The sequence below is a fragment of the Geotrypetes seraphini genome, chromosome 2 (genome assembly GCF_902459505.1).
Source record: "Geotrypetes seraphini chromosome 2, aGeoSer1.1, whole genome shotgun sequence".
In the NCBI taxonomy this organism is placed as follows: domain Eukaryota; kingdom Metazoa; phylum Chordata; class Amphibia; order Gymnophiona; family Dermophiidae; genus Geotrypetes; species Geotrypetes seraphini.
Genome location: NC_047085.1, coordinates 354,487,513 through 354,509,212, shown reverse-complemented (window position 1 = coordinate 354,509,212; position 21,700 = coordinate 354,487,513). Strand labels below are relative to the sequence as shown.

At 41.7% G+C, this 21,700-nt stretch overlaps 1 protein-coding gene across 5 annotated transcripts in view; it reads left to right on the top strand.

Annotated features, from left to right (window-relative positions):
• Nucleotides 1–21,700, top strand: part of FYCO1 (FYVE and coiled-coil domain autophagy adaptor 1) — a 248,169-nt gene that overhangs the window by 53,281 nt on the left and 173,188 nt on the right. For 4 of the 5 annotated variants that reach the window (XM_033930418.1, XM_033930420.1, XM_033930417.1 and 1 more), the window contains exon 5: nt 7,023–7,129. In XM_033930418.1, coding sequence (XP_033786309.1) covers nt 7,023–7,129 — 107 coding nt within the window. Of the gene's footprint in view, nt 1–7,022; nt 7,130–13,319; nt 13,414–21,700 lie in introns of those variants that run through there. The other variant, XM_033930421.1, reaches the window with a different exon arrangement.

The following is a 21,700-nucleotide window of genomic DNA, read 5'->3' as shown; positions in this document are numbered from 1 at the left end:
GATTCCGAAGAGCTTTTCTTTCAGAAGGTGAGTGTTCTTCGGGGGAGGATGAGCCTGATATTCCTGATCCTTCCTCCAAACATGATTCCACGTCTTTTTTCGTCATTTTTAAAAGACATGTGTGAATCTCTGTCCATTCCTTTGGAGGCTGAGTCTAAAAAGTCTAAGGCCTTTCTAGATGCTCTTGATTTTGACCAGCCTCCAAAGGAATTTCTGAAACTCCCTCTTCATGACATCTTGAGGGAGACTTTTTACAAAAATTTAGAGACTCCTCTCACTGTCCCGGGAGCTCCCCGTAAATTGGATTCCCTGTATAAGGTTATCCCCATTCCAGGATTCGATAAACCCCAGCTCCCACATGAGTCTCTCCTGGTGGAATCCACACTTAAAAAGTCCTCAGGAGCTAGTGTGTATGCTTCTGTCCCTCCTGGTAGAGAAGGCAAAGCCATGGACAAATTTGGTAAGCGTCTCTATCAGAATGCGATGCTAGCTAATCGATCTGGCAACTATGCTTTTCATTTTTCTTTTTATTTAAAGCATCTCCTTACCACCATGGCTTCCTTTGAGCAGTACCTGCCTGAGAGGAAATGTTTGGCCTTTCACCAATGCTCTTCTTCTCTTTTTCAGCTCAGAAAATTTATGGTAAGATCTATATATGACACCTTTGAACTTACCTCTAGAGCAACGGCTATGTCTGTGGCCATGCGCCGCTTAGCCTGGTTGAGGGTATCCGAACTTGATGTTAACCATCAAGACCGGTTAGCTAATGCACCATGTTTAGGGGATGAGCTGTTTGGAGAATCCATGGACTCAACTACCCAAAAGCTCTCCGCTCATGAAACACGCTGGGATACCCTTCTTAAAACCAAAAGAAGCCTCCACCAGCACGTCCTTTCAGACAGCAATCGACTTACCAACGCCGTTATGTGGCTCGTCCCTTACAGTCTGCCCCTCAACAACCTAGGCGGCAACGTCAGCAGCAGAGGCAAACACCTAGACAGCAGCAGCAGCAACCTGTCAAACAGCCTCCACAACAAAAACCGACTCAGCCCTTTTGACTTGATTCTCCAGGGCATAGCCAGCATCCAAACTTCACCACTCCTGCCTCAACCCATAGGAGGGCGTCTATCTCTTTTCCTCAGCCGGTGGGAAGTTATCACTTCGGACCAATGGGTCCTCAACATCATCCACCACGGCTACTCTCTCAACTTTCAAACCCTCCCAGGCACAAGTCTACCAAAAGAGTCTGCTTTGCACACTCCCCAGTCTTCCCTCCTCCTTCAGGAAATTCAATCCCTCCTCCTTCTGAACGCCATAGAGGAAGTTCCTCCGGAGCAAAAGGGGCAGGGTTTCTACTCCCGTTATTTCCTAGTCCCCCAAAAAACAGGAGATCTCAGACCTATCCTAGATCTTTGCGATCTCAACAAATGCTTAGTCAAAGAGAAGTTCAGGATGCTCTCTTTAGCCACTCTTTACCCTCTTCTCAATCAAGACGACTGGCTATGTTCCCTCGATCTCAAAGAAGCATACACTCACATACCAATCAATCTGGCCTCCAGACAGTACCTACGCTTCATGATCAATCATTGTCATTACCAGTACAAGGTGCTACCCTTCGGCCTAGCCTCCTCTCCAAGAGTGTTCACCAAATGTCTGATTGTGGTGGCTGCTTTTCTACGTTCCCACCACCTTCAGGTGTTTCCTTACCTGGACGATTGGTTGATAAAGGCCAATTCATCTCAAACAGTTCTTCAGGCCACCAACCAGACCATCCTATTTCTACGTTTGCTGGGGTTTGAGATCAGTCTACCCAAATCTCATCTCATCCCTACGCAGAGACTTCAATTCATTGGAGCAGTCTTAGACACAGTCCTCATGAGAGCGTTTCTGCCATCCAACCGTCTTCAAACGCTTCAATCTCTATGTCAGCAGGTGCTTCCACAACGTTCCATCTCTGCCAAGCAAATGATGATACTCTTGGGTCACATGGCCTCCACAGTTCATGTCACACCACTTGCCCGTCTGCACCTGCGCACTCCTCAATGGACCCTGGCTACCCAGTGGTCCCAAGCAATGGATCCTTGCTCACGTCACATATCTGTAACATCATCTCTTCGTCAGTCTCTCCAATGGTGGTTGACATCCTCAAATCTATCCAGAGGTCTTCTGTTCCATCTACCTCCTCATCAACTTGTCATCACCACCGACGCCTCCCCTTATGCCTGGGGAGCTCATTTGAACGAGTTCCAAACTCAAGGACTTTGGACGGCCCAGGAAATGAAACATCATATCAATTTCCTCGAACTCAGAGCGATGTTTTATGCCCTCAAGGCCTTCCAACATCTTCTCTTTCCTCAAGTCCTCCTGCTATGCACAGACAATCAAGTTGCAATGTACTACATCAACAAGCAGGGAGGGACGGGCTCTCGCAGCTTGTGCCAGGAAGCCCAGAAGATTTGGGCGTGGGCCACGGATCACCATCTATTCCTGAAAGCTATCTACATTCAGGGAGAACAAAATTCCTTGGCGGACAAGCTCAGCAGAGTTCTCCAGCCTCACGAGTGGACACTCGATCCTTTCACTCTGCAGTCCATCTTCGCTCAGTGGGGCACTCCTCAGATAGACCTTTTTGCAGCTCCTCTCAATCACCAGCTGCCCCTATTCTGCTCCAGACTCTACTCTCCTCACCGTCTGGCAGCAGATGCATTTCTCCTCGATTGGTCCAATCGGTTCCTGTACGCTTTCCCTCCTCTGCCTCTCATGTTGAGAACCTTGTTCAAGCTCAAGAGGGAACGAGCCACCATGATTCTGATTGCTCCGAGGTGGCCCAGGCAACATTGGTTCTCCCTTCTACTTCAACTCAGTTCCAGAGAACCTTTTCTTCTTCCACTGTTTCCTTCTCTGCTTACACAGCATCAGGAGACTCTTCTACATCCCAACCTCCAGTCTCTGCACCTGACAGCTTGGTTTCTCTCGGCCTGACTTCTCATGATACTCTTTTGTCCCAGCCTGTTCGTTCAATTCTGGATGCCTCCAGGAAACCGGCCACTCTGCACTGTTACCATCAGAAGTGGACACGTTTTTCTTCCTGGTGTCTTCTCCATCATCATGATCCCACTTCCCTTGCAGTGGAGATCTTGTTGGATTATCTTCTTTCTTTATCTGACTCTGGTCTCAAGTCTTCTTCAGTCAGAGTCCATCTCAGTGCTATTGCGGCGTTTCATGAGCCAGTCCATGGAAAACTCCTCTCAGCTCATCCCTTGGTGTCCAGGTTCATGCGGGGTCTTTTTAATGTGAAACCACCTCTTAAAGCCCCTCCTGTTATCTGGGATCTCAATGTGGTTCTTTCCGCCTTAATGAAGCCTCCATTTGAACCTTTGGCTACCGCTTCTTTCAAGTTTCTCACTTGGAAGGTACTTTTCCTTATTGCTCTCACCTCTGCCAGGAGGGTCAGTGAGCTACATGCACTAGTTGCGGATCCACCTTTTACAGTCTTCCATCATGACAAGGTGGTTCTGCGTACACATCCAAAGTTTCTCCCTAAGGTTGTCTCTGAATTCCATCTCAACCAATCCATTGTTCTGCCTGTCTTCTTTCCGAAACCTCACTCGCATTCTGGAGAACAGGCTCTGCATACTTTGGACTGTAAGCGGGCTCTGGCTTACTATTTAGACCGTACTAAGCCCCACAGATCAGCTCCCCAACTCTTTCTGTCCTGTGATCCGAATAAATTGGGACATCCTGTTTCTAAACGTATGTTGTCTAATTGGCTAGCAGCGTGCATTTCATTCTGTTATGCTCAGACCGGACTGACACTGGAAGGTTCTGTCACGGCCCATAGGGTCCGAGCTATGGCAGCATCTGTAGCTTTCCTCCGTTCCACTCCTATTGAGGAAATCTGCAAAGCTGCCACTTGCTCCTCAGTTCATACTTTTACATCTCATTATTGTCTGGATGCATTCTCCAGACGAGATGGACACTTCGGCCAATCTGTTTTGCAAAATTTGTTTTCCTAATGGCCAACCTTCCCTCCATCCCTCTTTTTGTTAGCTTGGAGGTCACCCATCAGTCAAGAATATGCTGCCTGCTGTCCCTGGATAACACCTGTTACGGTAAGTAACTGTGCTTTATGGTACTATAATTTAGCTTTAATTTTAGAACTGTAATTTTGTCTTGTATTCTGCAATTATGTATGTTTGTTTATTTATTTATAAATCTTTATTGATTTTCAAGTAGTAACAGTGCGTTACATATGAATCTGAACATATAACAAATCAAAGAAAAGCACTTTGAACTTACAAATAATTGAAAGTAATATTTCCCCCCCACCCCTTTACTTAATCAATAATAAAATGCAATTCAAGTTTCAAGTTTATTAAAATATTTTTTTGACCACTTATTCTAATTTCTAAGCGGTTAACAAAATAAAATTACATAAAAACAAATTATAAAATTACATTGAGACGTGTGAAAAACAAGGAAAACAGGTGACTTACACAGACATACGGCAACATTATGGGAAGATAGGGAAGAACTACAATTGATATAGGATAGGTAAAACATAGATGGGTTGGATAAAAAATAACAAAAGGTTAAAAATTGATTATAAACTTGGCCCTTAAAAGGGCATTTTAACCAAAAGCAATTATGGAAACTGCTTTGTTTAAAGGCGGTATATACATTTTTAAAATAAATAAATAAATTTATGTGCGTCACGATTTACACGTGCATCTGAAAAGTGCCATTCCTCAGGTTTAATTTACTGAGGGCTCTTTTCCAGGCCAGTGATGAAAGCTACAGTGAGCCTAACCATGTGATTACTGCAGGTTGTACATATACATTATTGGCCAAGCGATGAGCTCATCCATCCCCTTTGTGCATGGAGTCCTCTATTTCATCATCCTGTGCTATGTCCTGGTAGTCATTATGCTGTGCCTGGCAAAAGAAGATTCACCGCTTTTCACAGCTGCTTCACAACATCTTACATTGCTGCTTGCCTCTGTTATTGGTGGGAAGTGGTAGGGTAGAAGCCACTCTCCTCTCTTTATTCTCTAACACTGCCACAGGGAAACTCCTGCATCAGTTTCACATTCCCATGCAGGATTATAAGAGATTAATGAGGGATGTGGGAGACTGCACCAGTGAGAAACAAAAGGAAAACGGTATAACAACCTCTGCTTTTCTTATTTATAAAATGTTGTTTTTTTTTTTGACACAGCCTGGTATCTTGTTGAAAACATGAATGCAGTTCTGGAATCCATTGCTTTTTCTGTTTGTTTCTACTTGATCTAATTAATTTTGTAATCTAATCTAACTTTCCTAATCCCGTTAGACTATGGGCTCCTTTTACAAAGGTGCGCTAGCGTTTTTAGCGCACACACCGGATTAGTGTGTGCTATCCGAAAAACTACTGCCTGCTCAAGAGAGGCGGGAGCGGCTAGCGTGCGCGGCATTTTAGCCCGCGCAGTTCCGCGCGTTAAGGCCCTAACACGCCTTTGTAAAAGGAGCCCTATACTTTTTATAAATTTGAGAAGACGTATGAAATTACAATAGTGTATTCAAAGCGTTATTAAAATACAGTTCACAAATGCATAGAATATGCAAAATCATGTTGATATTTGCACACGTCTCCACCACAAAATCTTCATATTTTAGCCAAACCTCTTTTTAAAAAAGTCTCTGAATTCACATGTCAGATGCTCCTGGTAGTGCCTGGATCAGCAGGATACTCTGATAGGGATTCATGTAGTACCCTCCCCTCCCAGTCCAGATTTATCTGAGGAGCAGAATGGTGAGAGTAACTGAGAGAAGCATTCAAATACATCCACATGTATTTGAAACAAAATCTAACGGGGATTCTTCATAGTATATTCGTACCATGGCCATAAAGGGCCTTTTGATATACGGTACACTTCTGATTTTGCTTTTTTTCTGTATAATCACTGCAGACATTGCAATGCCCACTTAGTCAGCCCCTGAGCAGAGAATGCCGGGCTTCTACATGGGCTGACATTCAGACTGTAGGAGTTAGCGAGGCTGACTCCACGGTTGGCAGTGAACCTGAAAATTCAGTGCCAGCCCATATCTGACAACCGGCATTGAATTACTTGTCTATTTTTAGCCGCTTTTAACATAACCAGTTAAGCCGATACTCTTTGGCTGGCCGGCTAAGTTATAGCGCCCAAAGATAGACCTGCTATTTATGTGGGTCTATCTGGCTGCTCAGCTTAGCTAGTCAGCCAATGAATATTGGAGCTAACTGGTTATGTCATGTGACATAGCTTGTGACCGGGTTAGCCGCTAAGTGCTAATATTCAGCAGCCATTTCGTGGTGAATATTAGAACTTAGTTGACTAAGGATTTATCAGTGGAGGCTACCGCATTAGTGTGCGCTAATCACTTTAGCGCTCGCTAAATGCTAAAGATGCCCATAGGAATATAAGGGGCATCTTTAGTGTTTAGCACGTACTAATCATCAACGTATACTAATGTGATTAACGCCCTTTGATGAATTCCCCCCATGGCCAGTTATATAGTGCTGAATATCATGCAGAGTGAATATATCTTGCTGCTTAGCAGGTAGAAGCTTGTTAAGGAGCCACTGGGGTTGCTTGCTTTTTTTTTTCCTGATCTTTTATCAAAAGTCAACTTTCTGCCATGCCATCCTTCTAAAGATGTGCACCTGTTTTGGTAAAGGAAATAATTAGCGGGGGGTGGGTGGGGGGGAGAATGGTAAATCAGACTGAGATCATTCATGTTCAGAAAACATGCCTCCATTTATCTTTTTCACATAGGAAGCAGTTCACATACTGACCCTGCTCAAGGCTGCTTGCACTCCTGTGATGTCACAATGGAAGCCCCTCCCACTCAACCAGGAACCCCCACCTATACTAAGTGCAGTAGTGTTTTGAGTTTACTTCAGGATGGCTAAAGATACTGACCCCTTAAGAAGATTATGAAATGCAATAGAAGCATACATGTCTCCGTTTTATTACTCATTTGTCATGCATCTCTCTGTTTAGCTGAAAACTTCCCTGGGAAAGGGGAGAGCCTTCCTTCGGTACTCTCTGGTACATCAGCGTCTGGCTGACACCCTACAGCAGTGCTTCATGAACAACAAGGTCACCAGGTACATGGGAAGAGAATCTTTCTGACTGACAGAATGTTGGACAAAGTGAATAATTATTTCCAGAATTTCCATTTCCTGTCATATCTTGTAAGCGTTCTGTAACCTGAACGGATAAAGGAGAGAATGGTATTTCTTTTAAAAAAGATTAAGAAGTTCAACCCTGAACTCAAGAAGCCTACTTTCTGAGGTGTGTATGTCGTCTGAGCATATGCACAGATATGAAAATAATCCACCCCTATTAGAGTCCTGAAAACATGGTATGGATGGGATACCAAATAGAAAAGTAACTAGGGTCAAGCACACGTGAATGTATATACCAGCAACCTCCTGTATTTTATATCCTTTGAAAAGTAGATTAAAAACCAAACAGATCCAGTTCTTAACGCATCATTCTCATGAACTATAAACTCTACAAAGAAATAGTGGAAACCAGGCAGGATGCCACCTGAGTGCTCTCGTTTAATGTTGAAGCGGTACAAATTCTATTTCCCTAAGGTCAGTTTTCCCATTAAAACACTAGCTATGTTAGTCATTTATTTTGATTTACTGATGCAGATCTGGCTGTGCTGAAATGCCCTGTGATCTCTTCTAAGCAGAAAATAGCAGGGTTGATGCTCAGAAGCTCTATGCAGTTAGCATTGGGTTCTGACCACATCTGTTTTTTCTTTAAATGCAGGGATCCCAAACCAGCCTAAATTTTTTTTTTTTTTTTTGTATTCTTTATTCATTTTCAAGATTACATAAAGTGTTATAATATATTCATTCACATAAATAATAAATACATCACTTAGAATTATTCATTGATACATCTCATAAATTCTTAACCCCATCCCTATCCCATTCCACCCACCCATATATTTTATTATCATATAAAACATGTGATATTAAAATACCCCCCCCCCTGCATCTTAAAATAATAATTAATATAAGGGAATCAGTTTTACTTTAATCTTTATAATATTTCATTAATGGTTTCCATATATCCTGAAACCTTTTAAGATAGCCCCGTTGTACTGCAATAAACCTTTCCATTTTATAAATATGGCATAAAGAGTTCCACCAGAAATTGTAGTTTAATCTCTTCCAATCTTTCCAGTTAAATGTGATTTGTTGAATGGCAACTCCAGTCATTATTAGTAATAATTTGTTGTTATTTGCCGAAATCTGACTTTTGGTTCTCATTTCCATACCAAATATTACAGTATCATAAGTCAATGCCACTGGGTTTTCTAATAAATTATTAATTTGGTCCCAAATTGATTTCCAAAAATTCATAATGTATGGGCAGTGAAACAATAAATGATCTAAAGTTCCTACTTCTAAATGACAATGCCAGCATCTATTAGACAAAGAACTATCTAGTTTTTGTAATCTAACAGGGGTCCATAACGTTCTATGCAACAGAAAAAACCAAGTTTGTTTCATAGATGCTGAAACCGTACATTTCATCCTCCAAGACCAAATTCGTGGCCATTGAGATGCAGTAATTTCATGCTTAATCTCAATGCTCCAAATATCTCTTAAACCAGTTTTTAATTTCTTCTTAGTAAATCCATTTAATAATTTATACCACTGGGAGGCCTGGTGACCCAGGAAGTCTGTCTGAAAACAAAGGAATTCCATACTATAATGATTATTAAGATTTTTCCAGTCAGGGAACCCCGCCTGAATGGCATGCTTCAGTTGCATCCATCTAAAATTTTCTGATTTATTCAGTCCAAATTTATGTTGCAACTGTGAAAATTCAAGCATAGTACCATTAGAAATGATATCATCTAATATACGTATTCCTGCTATCATCCAATGCTTCCAGAGTAGTCTTTCTCCTCCAATTTGAATCCTGGAGTTTACCCATATAGATTGATTTGTAGATTTGTAAATTGGAATAGTTGTTAAATTGCTTATATATCTTAGAGTTTTCCATGTATCTGCTAGTATTTTATTATCTTTACTATAACTAGGCATTTTGATACTGAGAACATGTGACAATCGAATTGGAGACATGAGTTGCCATTCTATATATAACCAATCTGGGAGTTTTTCCATGAGTTCTGGGAGGATCCAATACATACCATGACGCAAAATATAGGCTTGATGGTACCTATAAAAGTTTGGAAAATTTACCCCTCCCTCTGAAATTGATCTTTGTAAAGATACCAAAGCTATTCTAGGAGTTTTCCCCAGCCAAATAAATTTTAATAGAATGCTATTTAACTTTTTATAAAAGGACCCTTGAAAAAATACAGTTAGCATGCCCAACTGATAACAAACTACAGGCAAAATCATCATCTTAATAGTTTGAACTCTCCCCCACCATGAAAGGTGTAAAGGATTCCATTGCTCACACATTTCCGTGACCTTTTGCAATAATAATTTTTCATTTATTTTTATTGTTTCTTCCAATGTGTTTTTAATAAAAATTCCTAAATATTTTATTCCATCTTTCTTTCCAGAGAAAAGGAAATGAATCAAAATAAGCCTTTTGTACAATGTACATTGAGTGGAAGAACTTCTGATTTGGACCAATTTATCTTATATCCTGAATATTTCCCAAAATTCTCAATTAACTTAAGTAAGCAAGGAATGGTTGTCTCAGGATTTCTCAAATAGAGCAATATATCATCTGCATAAGCTGAAATCTTATATTCTCGATCTTTATGCGGAATACCTTCTATCTCCTCTGTCTGTTGAATAGTTAATAATAAGGGTTCCAATACAATATCAAAAAGCAGAGGAGATAAAGGACAGCCTTGTCTAACTCCCCTTTGCAATTTGAAAACTTCTGAAAAATTATTATTAATATATAATTTAGCAACAGGAGAACTATACAAAGTTTGAACCATTTGAACGAATCCTGATCCAATTCCAAACCATTCCATCACTTGATACATAAAGGTCCTTTCAACACGATCAAAAGCTTTCTCTGCATCAAGAGATACAGAGAAAACTGGATCTTTTAAGGTTTTGGACAAAGTCAACATATGTAATGCCATTCTAGTGTTGTTAGAAGAATGTCTTTGAGCAATGAATCCTGTTTGGTGTATTCCAATAATAAAAGGGAGAGCTTTAGCTAAACGAATAGCCAAAATCTTAGCCAATATTTTTCCATCAATATTAATTAAAGAAATAGGCCTGTAATTGGAAACCAGTGTGGGATCTTTATTTGGCTTTGGTAAAACAATAGTTAACGATTCAGCCATGGTACCCATAATATATCCTTTAGTAAGTTGAGTCTGATATAAATTTAATAAATATGGTAATATGGTAATTTGAAATGATTTATAAAACTCTATAGTAAAACCATCTCCACCTGGAGCGGATCCAACTCTAAGGGACTTCAATGCTGTTTGCAATTCGTTTATTAATATTGGCTTTTCTAAATTTTCTTTTATATGCTCAGGAATTTTCGGTCCCTTAATTGATTTTAAAAATTTTTTACCATCTTTTTCTTTATCCAAGTAAGATTCAGAAGAATACAGGTTTTTGTAAAAATTTAAAAATTGTTTTATAATCGGTCCATTTTGAGAATAAATATTTCCTTTTTCATCTTTTATCATTGCTATTTTTGTTTTCCTTTTTTTAGCTTTTAGATAATTTGCCAATATTCTTCCCGCCTTATTTGAATTTCCATAATACAATGCTTGTTGAGAAAATAAATCTTTCCTAATTAACTTAGAAGAATATTCATTATATTTCCCTTTAGCTTTCAAGAGGTCTTGTAATGTAGAATATTCCCATTTTTTAATTAATTTAGATTCCAGTAATTTTATATCTTTTTCCAAATTATTAAATTGTTCTTTAATTTTTTTTTTTATATATGCCGAAAAGGAAATAATTTGACCTCTAATGGTTGCTTTAAAAGCATCCCATATATTTCTATTGAAATATCCTTTGTATTGTTAGTTTGAAAATAATCTTTGATTTTCACTTGTAATTCCTCAATAAAATTTGGTTCAACAAGCAAGGCATTATCAAATCTCCATATAGGTCTATTGTCTTCTTTATCAACTATCTTAATTTTAATCCACACTCCACCATGATCAGATAAAATAATTGGATCTATGGAGGCTTGTGTTACTAGTTGAACTAATGAATTTGAAACCAATATATAATCTATCCTTGAAAAAGATTTATGAACATGGGAAAAAAATGAAAATTCCCGGTCATTAAAATGAAATATTCGCCATATATCTTTCAAATCACAATTTGTTACTAAATTATCTAATCCTAATGATTTCATATTTTTACTAGGTTTTTTGTCCATAATTGGATCTATAACAGCATTAAAATCCCCAGCACCACTAAGTTTGAAGTAGCCATGTGGTAATAATATTTGTTGCAGAGTTTTAAATAATTCAATTTGGTTCGTATTAGGTGCGTATATATTGAACAGTGTCATGGTAGTATTTCCCATTTTATGTCTATATGTAACCATCTTCCTAAGGGATCAGCTGAAATAATTTGAAATTTACAGTACATCTCTTGCTTACCAAAATTGCAACTCCTGCTTTTTTATTTACAGCTGGTGCATAAAAACAATGTTTTATCCATGTATTTTTTAATTTTTTTAGATTTCTATAGCTGATAAGTGTGTCTCTTGAATATAGCAGATATCTATATTTTGTTGTTTCAGATATAAAAGGGTTTTCTTTCTTTTGATAGGATGGTTCAATCCATTAACATTAAGCGATAATATTTTAAGCTCCATTGTTAGAATTATTAATAACAAATATGAACTTCAATAAATTATGCAATGTATATTTTCTTTGTAAAAATTTATATTTCCCTTAATTTATTATAAGATATATTTCTTTTCTCCCTTAATTTCTTACAGATTATATTAATAAAATCCCCGAAACCCATCCCTACATCCCTCCCTTATCCCACCCCTTCTTAGAATGCGATAACTTGAAGTCAAACTATCAGACTAGCCCTCTTCCCCCTCCCAAGCAATTCATTTTCATTATTTCCCCTATATTCTATAAGTTGAAACATTTTAAATACTTAAATTCCTGTTTTTCCTCTTTACATATCTCCCAATTCAGCGTTGTAAACCTCATATCCATTTTATATATATATATACTTATTTTTTTTTTTTTTTGTATTTATGTATATTATTATTTTATTTTTATTTTATTTTATTATTTTCCCACTATATTAAATATTCTGACGAAATTCTCTATTCATACATCTTAATCCATATGAAGAAATTTAATATACATTTTTTCATTTATATTTATGAATATATTACCGAAACAATTTAATCTGAATATACGATTTTACTTTTTGTTTCAATAAGGGAAACATCAATCTTTCCAATTTAAACAACCATTCATATTCTCAAGTGTACATATTCCATTCATTCCATTCAAACCTTGTACTCATCTTTCCTTTCATCTTTACTAAATAAATATCACTATTTTTCCCATTTGCATCCACATACCAATTTTTTTTGAATAAGTGACGGATGTATAAGATCTGTCATGTATTCTAGTCTAATCAGGCAGCACATAGAAAAGAAACAAGGATTCTGATATTTTAGACACTTTAGGCTATTTTTAAGTTGTGTTAGGTAGTGCATGAGCTGCCTAGCAGCTTAGTAAAAAGGGCCCAAGATTAAGCTAAAAAGAAACACTTTTATTTCTAGACTGGATTTATGTGTAGGTAACCCAGGCAACTTTCTTGGGTGTTAACATTTAAAGCCCACCATAATCCATGGGTTACACAGGAGCCCGAGTCCATTTGCTCTAGGACTAGTGCTCTGTAATTTTCTGAGAGAGAAGGTCTGTGGCTCACTGGTAGTGCTGCTGCCTTTGCACCCAGAGGTTTGGAGATCAAATCCCAGTGCTGCTCCTTGTGTCCCTCAGCAAGTTACTTAATCCTTTATTATCCACTGCTTGAATGCCAGAGCCATAAAAAGACCCTATCAAGTAGCTATTCCCTTCTTGCAAGGCTTTTAGTTCCACCTCCAAGGGTTTCAGTTCTTACATTCTTGTCTGTTCTTCTTAGATTATTGTCTTTACACCAGTGTTTCATGTCTAGAATCAATCAGCTCTTCCTGTATCCGGCTGTACTTTGTTATTCTTTGCTGTGTTGTTCAACAAATTCTTAGTCCATATTATAATGAAGCTGTCTCTTTCATTTTCACAGCCAGCTGTTCTCTCCTATCACCTCTGTTCTTCTTCTTTAGAATCACTTCAGAAAAATGTCCAGCCTTCCTTAAGGTTCTTGAGAATTCCCTTTCAAAATTCCAATCACTCTTCATTCTGTTTCCTTGACGTCAGGTAAATGTGAATATTTGTTTACTTACTGCTATCACTATTCTTAAGTGGAATCTTTCTCTTATTTTAAAAACTATTCCCAAAAACAGTTGGTAGATCATTTTCAGGTGCCATTTTACATCCTTTTAAAGCATATAAAAATTATATTTTTCCTATATTTTCTAGATATAAATATTTTATCTATTTAAAAGACTTTAAATAAATATTATTAAAAATATATTTCATTCATCTTTCAGATACCAATATATTTTAACTCATAGGTAATTCAAGAGATGATATAAATTCTTTAAGTTTTGCTGGATCTTCAAATTGAAAAGATTTTTCTTTATATGTAATTCTCATAGATGCTGGGTAATATAATCCATATTTAGCACCTTTTTCTTTCAATGGTTGTCTTAGGAGTAAAAATTGTTTCCTAACTTGTACAGTTTCTTTAGCAAAATCCTGAATAAAAGACAGTTTAGATATCTTTATATGTGAGATTTTTTCATCTCCTTTGCAGCTAGTAGGATATCTAAACATGCTGAAATTTTCTTACCCTGAATATAACAGTTCTTGGTTTCTCTTTTTCTTGATGTTTCTTCTTGCCAATCCTGTGTGCCTTTTCTATTTCTATTATTCCTTTTGTTTTTATTGGGAGAGATTTTTGGAATAACCTCTTCTAGGAAAGAGATCATATTTTTTCCTTCAACATCTTCTCTTAATCCAATATTCTTAAATTTTGGTTTCTCGATCTGTTTTCCATATCAATTAATTTTTTTTTTCATGTCCATTAATATGGTATGATCTTCTTTGTAATTTTGCTGTAAATTTTCAATCTTTTCCATTTTATTTTCTATCTTGTCCATTCTGTTGTTTAATATGTCAAATTTATTATTTATAATATTAATCTCCTGTTTCACTTCCGTTATATTAATGTTTATTTTCCTTAGTTCTTCTAGCACTTCAATATAAGTCCAAAGCATCCATTGGCAGAGGAACCTCACTTGACTGAGAGTCCTTCTTTCATTCTTTTTGTCTTCCCAGTTGACTTAGAAGGAACTTCATGGATCTTTTGCTTAGTTGAAATCATTTTCAGGAATTTATTTTTAAATCAGAAGAAAAATTATTATTCAAATTCAACTGAAAAATGCTCTTAGAGAGGGAGCTCAAGCCGTTAGCCAGCCATCTGCTTGTCCTCCAAGTTCCGGAATCCCAGCCTAAATTTATTGTATAGAGATGATATTTATCCATCTGGCAGGACCATGTAATTAGAAATAATAACTATAAACAGATAACCTAATCATTTAAGTTTAGAACTGCATTTTCCACTGACCTAATTAAACAAATGGGCCATTTATCATGTATAAAGATAAGTTGTCAAATCTTCTACTTGCCTTTATACCAGGGGTTGGCAATCTTGGATTTTCAGGATTGTATGGAAATAGATTGCATGCCTATTCATTGGGGAAATCCTGAAAACCCAACTGAGTCATTGGCCTTTGAGGTTGCCAACCCCTGCTTCTTACAGTATCTGGCCTTTAGACTATTTTATTCAAAGTTCTTTGAAAACTAGTAGTTTCACAACTGATGTGTTGTTAGGAAGACTTTATTCTCTCCTAGATGGTTCCTCTACTTTTGACGAATTCTGGCATGTTCCAGTAGAGTGGAAAAGAGGAAAAAGAATACACTTCTCCCTCCGTATCCATGGGGGTTAGGGGCAGAGCCAGTCCACGAATATTAAAAAAAAACCGCAAATAATATTTGGTCCGGCTCTGACCCACCCACTGCTTCCCCCCCGGCATCCCTTAAGCCTTACCTGGTGTAGTGTTCTCCCCATAAATTTTTTCCAGCCAGGTGGCATGAAAAAAAGTAGCCGGGTGGGGGCAGGACGGGAAAATTTGGTGGTGGGGAAAATTAAATGTGCATTATTTTCTAGTTAATTATTATTAATTATTTTCCAGTGCTCAATACGACTTCCTTTTTTAAGGTTTGACACTTAGGTAGTGCTCCAGTAGCATTTAAGCCACCCTTGAACAAAAGTAATGCAGATCCTCTTATTCCGAATAACTACTGGCTAGTATCAAACCTTCCATTTCTTTCAAAACTACTGTACTTGAGGAGTGATAGTCAACCAACTTCAAACTCGTGTTGAATTAGTTAATGCTTTGCATCCTGGCAATCTGTTTTTTGTTTAAGACATATAGCACAGAGACAGTAGTTCATAGAAACATAGAAGATGGACGGCAGAAAAGGGCTACAGCCCATCAAGTCTGCCCACTCTGCTTACCCACCCCCTGTCTATGCTCTAATTGACCCAATTTCCTTATCTTGATCCTCGTAGGGATCCCACATGGGTATCCCATTTATTCTTAAAGTCTGGCACGCTGTCTGCCTCGATCACCTGCACTGGATGCTTGTTCCAATGATCAACCACTCTCTCTGCTGAAGAAATATTTTTCTGGTGTCGCCATGAAATTTTCCGCCCTTGAGTTTGAGCGGGTGCCCTCTTGTGGCCGAGGGTCCCTTGAGAAAGAAAATATCATCTTTCACTTCGACACGTCCCGTGAGGTACTTAAATGTTTCGATCATGTCTCCCCTCTCCCTACGTTCTTCGAGAGTGTAGAGCTGCAATTTGTTCAGTCTCTCTTCGTACGAGAGACCCTTGAGCCCCGAGATCATCCTGGTGGCCGTCCGCTGAACCGATTCAATTCTGCGCACATCTTTACTGTAATGTGGCCTCCAGAATTGCACACAGTACTCCAGATGAGGTCTCACCATGGCCCTGTACAACAGCATTATGACTTCAGGCTTTCGGCTGGCGAAACTTCTATTGATACAACCCAATATCTGCCTTGCCTTAGATGAAGCCTTCTCCACTTGATTGGCAGTTTTCATGTCTGCACTGATGATTACTCCTAAATCTCGTTCTGCTGAAGTCCTAGTTAAAGTTTTCTCCGTTCAAGAAGTACATTCCTGCATGGATTTCCGCTTCCGAGGTGCATGACCTTACATTTCTTAGCATTGAGCCTAGCTGCCAGGTTGAGGATCAACTTTCCAATGTAAGCTGGTCCTGCGCCATATAATTCCTGTAAACTGCATTCACTTACTATATTACATAGTTTGGCGTCATCGGCGAATAGTGTTATTTTACCTTGAAGCCCTTGAGTCAGATCCCCTATGATTATGTTGAAAAGGAGTGGACCCCAGGACCGAGCCTGCGGCACTCCACTGGTCACCTCTGATGTTTTAGAGAGGGTACCATTAACCACCACACTCTGAAGTTCTGACACTCAGCCAATCATTGACCCATGCAGTTAGTGTCTCCTAATCCCATCGATTCCCATCTTGCTTAGCAGCCTGCGCGTGTGGGACACCTGTCAAAAGCTTTATCTGAAGTCCAGGTACACGACGTCCAAAGACTCTCCCAAGTCAAATTCTCTTGTTACCCAGTCAAAGAAGCTGATGAGATTGGATTGGCAGGCACCTACCCTTGGTGAATCCATGCTGACTGGATCCCGAAGATTCCCTTCATTCAAGATCGTGTCCCAATTTTGCTTTTAATTAGTGTTTCCATGAGTTTGCACACTCTTGATGTGAGACTCACCGGTCTCTAATTCGCTCTAGCCTCTGCCCTGCAACCCTTTTTATGCAGAGGAACGACATTAGCTAATTTCCAGTCCAGGGGAACTTTCACCTTATCTTAGGGAGAGATTTGAATAGCTCAGCCAACGGTTTCGCCAGGACATCACTCATTATCTGAGCACTCTTGGGTGCAAATTGTCTGGTCCCATGGCTTTGTTCACCTTGAGTCTTGCCAGTTCACTGTAAACTTCACCTGGTGTGAACTCAAAATTCTGAAACGGGTCTTCTGTGCTTTGTGTTGCCTTCAACTGCGAAACCGTTTTGTCCCGGTGCCTCACAGGTGAAGACCCGAGCAGAAGTATTCTCATTCAGTAGTTCGGCTTTTATCGGAATCTGCTTCCACGTAACTTCCGTCTGGTCTTCTAAGGCGTACTATCCTGCCTGTGTTCCTTTTTCTGTCACTAATATACCTGAAGAAGGATTTGCCCCCCTTTTTAATGTTTTTTGCCAGAATTTCTTCCACTCGAAGTTTTGCCTCCCTAACTGCCATTTTGACCGCTGTAGATCTGGTCCTATATTCTACCTTTGCCTCTCTTTTCTCCGTGCGCTTGTAGGAGAGAAATGCTTTTTTTCTTCTCCTTAATGAGGTGCGAGATCTCTTGCGGTGAACCCATTGGGGTTTATAGTTTCTTTGTCGTTTATTCACTGATTTTATGAAGCGGCTAGTTGCTTCATGTATGGTTGATTTCAGTGTTAACCATTTAGCTTCTACATCATCGGTCTCTGCTTGGTCCTGCAGCGTCCGATGGACGAAATCTCCCATGTGTGCGAAGTCTGTGCCCCGGAAATTGAGTACCTTCTGTTTCGTATTTGATCTAGGGAAGCCTTTCCTTAAGGTTGAACCATACTATGTTGTGGTCGCTGGAGGCTAGCGTATCTCCTACTGAGATCTCTGAGATGCTTTCCCAGTTGGTGAGTACAGGTCGAGGATCGCCTGCGGGCCATAGTGGGCTCCCAATTACCATTTGTTTGGAGACGTGCTCCCTTTATGGAGGTTAAGAGCCTCCTGCTACCGCTGGTTGTTGCTGAAAATGAGTTCCAGTCTGCATCAGGCATATTGAAGTCCCCTAGCAGTACAGCTTCTCCTCGTAGAGTGATATTCTCTATGTCTTCAATTAATTCTGCGTCCATGTCTTCCAGTTGTCTTGGGGGTCTGTATACCACACCTAGATACAGGCATTTTTCTCTGCCTCTTGCCAGGTTTACCCAGAGGGACTCCCGGTGTACTTGACATCTGTGATCCTGGTGGTTTTGATTGTCCTCTTTAATGTATAGAGCTACCCCCCCTCCTAACCTGCCCTCTCTGTCCTGACGAAGTAGATTGTAGCCCGGTATAGCCATATCCACTCATGTGAGTCCGTGAACCAAGTTTCAGATATTGCCACACATCTAGGTCGGCATTTCTTATTTCAGCCCCCAATTCTAGAATTTTGTTACCTAAACTGTGTGCATTGACATACATGGCCCTCCATATCTTGTGTTTGCTAAGTCCCTTTGAGGCGTATTCTACCCGAGTCGGTGTGACTCCTAAAGAACTGTTTGCAATGTGGTTACTTAACTTGGACATGGAAGCGGAGTTTCGACTCACCTCATCAGGATAATTCCTTTCTGCACTAATATGTGAATGGGTACCCTCCCCCGACTTACCTAGTTTAAAGCCCTTGAAGCAGGCGGGCTAGCTGGTGTCCGAAGACGTTCTTACCCCTTATCCCAGGACAAGCAGGCAGGTATTCTCACTAGTGGGTGATGGTCATCGACAGTGCCCCCGATACAGACATCTTGCAAGCATGTCTTGCTTGAAGAAACTCAGAAGTTTTGAGATGCCCGCACCGTGTATGCGCCAGTGCCTTCCCGCCCGATGCTCCGGGCGTGTCTCCTCAGTTCTTTTTCTTCCGCGGAGCTGAGAAGTCTATCTTCAATTTGCGCCCATTGAATCTTTTTTTTTTTTTTGCCTTCTATTTGCGCGGGGGTTGAGTTCTTTTGGCTCTCCCTGTGCATTTATTTCTTTCTTTGATTTCTTTTTTTAAAAAAATAAAAAAAACAAATTTTTGCCTTCCGATACCGGGTCGGCCGCGGGGCTGGGGCCCCGCCTTTGACCTTGCGGCGGAGCTTTTCCGGCCTATGTCCCGGCCGATTACGGTTTTAAAAGTGTAGCAAGTGCCAGCGCGCGATTTCGCTCACGGACCCTCATCAACGCTGCTTACAGTGTCTGGGACCAGATTACTTCCCGAAATCGTGCCGGCCTTGCTCCACTTTGACGGCGAGAGCGTTTAAGCGCCGCTGTCTGCTGTGGGAGTCCATGTTCAAGATGGAAGCTTCATCGGATCCTGCAGCTTCGACTTCGACATCGACGGGTGCTTCGACTCCTTCCGCGAAGCCCTCTGCCTCCCCGGCTGCTTCGGGCCTCCTGAAACTGGCATCGTTCACACCGGTTTCGGCCCCGGCTTCGGCGCCGGTGCCTTCCTCCGTCTCCTCGGAGCAGGTATCGACCCCGACAGTTCCACCGGTGGTGTTCAAGGTGCCGAAGACTGGCAAGCAGAAGCACGCAGCACCGAAGGAGCGCGGAGACCGTGCGGAAGGGCCCTCTTTTGGTGCGGATCCTTCCATATCGGCTTCGTTGCGGTCCCTTCTGGAGGCTCAGTTCCTGGAGCTCATGCAGACCATGGGGCCTCGGCTGATTGCCACCATCCAGGGTGACCATCCAGCTTTGGCTTCGAGGGGCGGACCGCCCCCTCCTCCTCCTCCTCGCCGCACGACCTCGTTGCTCGGCGAGGAGGAGCGGCGAGCGGTGTCCGGGTCCTCGAGGAGGTCCTCCGTTAGCGCTGTACCTCCTTTGGAACCGATTCCCTCGAGGAGGGCCTCCCTTAGTGATATGCCTCCCTTGGAGCCCATCCCCTCGAGGAAAGCCTCGTTTAGTGACCTGCCTCCCTTGGAACCGATTACTCCGCCCCATGACTCAGTGTGGCGTCCACCTTCGGGGCCACCCAGTCCTGGGCATAGCAGGAAGCAGGACGAGTTCTTCCGAACCCCCTATCAAACCTGGGCGTCGTCGGGGGAGGCGCCTACTTTTCCGCCTCTGCGATCGACGGCGTCGAGTCCAATCTGCTCCCTGGCGGCGTCTGAACCAGTTTCTCACAGGCGGGCTCGATCCCCTTCCAGGCATCGGGAGGGGCATCGATCCAGACATTCTTCGAAGCATTCCTCTCGGCACTCGACCGTCTCGCCTCAGAAGAAATTGCCTCGGTTGGGGTATGCTGCTTCGACTGGGTCTCCTCCTCCGGGCCCGGAGTTCGAGGACCCTGAGGTTTTCTACTCGTCCTGTTGCTCGCAGGCCTCTCTGGAGCCTGAAGCCTCTTCTTCTTCTAGTCCGTCTCGCAGACCGGCGACGGCGGACCAACTGTCCTTTTCATCGTTCCTCAGGCAGATGGCAGATGACATGGACATTACTCTCGATGCTGGGTCTCGATACTCCAAGGAATATCTCGATACCATGCACTTGCCTCGTCCTCCGGCGGAGTCCTTGCGACTTCCCCTGCACAAGCTCCTCGACCAGACCTTCATGCGATGCTTCGAGTCTCCTTACTCTATCCTGGCGGTCCCTGGCAAATTGGATGCGCAGTACTGCACGGTGCATCATAAAGGCTTCGAGGGTCCTCAGCTTTCTCACCAGTCCCTCCTGGTCGAATCCTCGCTCAAGCGGTCTCATCCTGGCCAGGTCTATGCTTCAGTGCCTCCTGGCTGTGAGGGCAGAACCATGGATAAGTTTGGTCGACGCATCTATCAGAATTCGATGATGGCGTCTCGAGTCCTGAATTACAATTTCCACTTTGCAGCCTACTTGGAATTTTTTCTACCTGTGCTTCGGAAGTTCACTCCCTACATCGAGTCCCAGGCTAGGTTTGAGTTTGAGGAAGTGGTTGCTTCGCTGTCCCAACTTCGGCTTCAGTTAATGCAATCTGCCTATGATGCGTTCGAGCTCTCAGCCCAAGCGGCGGCCTGCTCGGTGGCGATGCGCCGGTTGGCCTGGTTGCGGACCATTGATATGGACCCGAATCTTCAGGACCGCCTGGCGAACGTCCCGTGTGCTGGGGCGGATCTTTTTGACGAATCCATCGAGACTGTTACGAAGAAGTTGTCTGACCATGAAAAGTCCTTCCAATCTATCCTTAGGCCGAAGCCTAAGCCTCAGCAGTCTCGACCTTCTCGTCCGCTGTTGATTTATCAGCGGCGTTATCAGCCGAGGCAAACTCCACCTGCAAGGCAACCGGCGAAGCGCCAGCCTCCCCAGAAGGGTCAGCCTAAGTCTCAGTCGCCTGCTGTCCCTAAGACCACTCAGCCTTTTTGATTGTCTCGTCGAGGGCATAACCAACCTTGTTCTGCCTCCCCCTGTTTTTCCCATCGGAGGGCGCCTCCATCACTTTTATCATCGCTGGGAGGCCATAACAACCGACCTCTGGGTCCTTACTATCATAAGGGAAGGATACTCTCTTCATTTCCATTGGGTCCCTCCGGACCACCCTCCAAGAGAGTATCCTTCCAACTTGACTCAGACCGCCCTTCTTCTCCAGGAAGCTCAGGCTTTGCTCCGGCTTCGTGCCATGGAGCCCGTCCCATCGGACCAACTGAACCAGGGGTTTTACTCCTGGTACTTCCTTGTTCCGTAGAA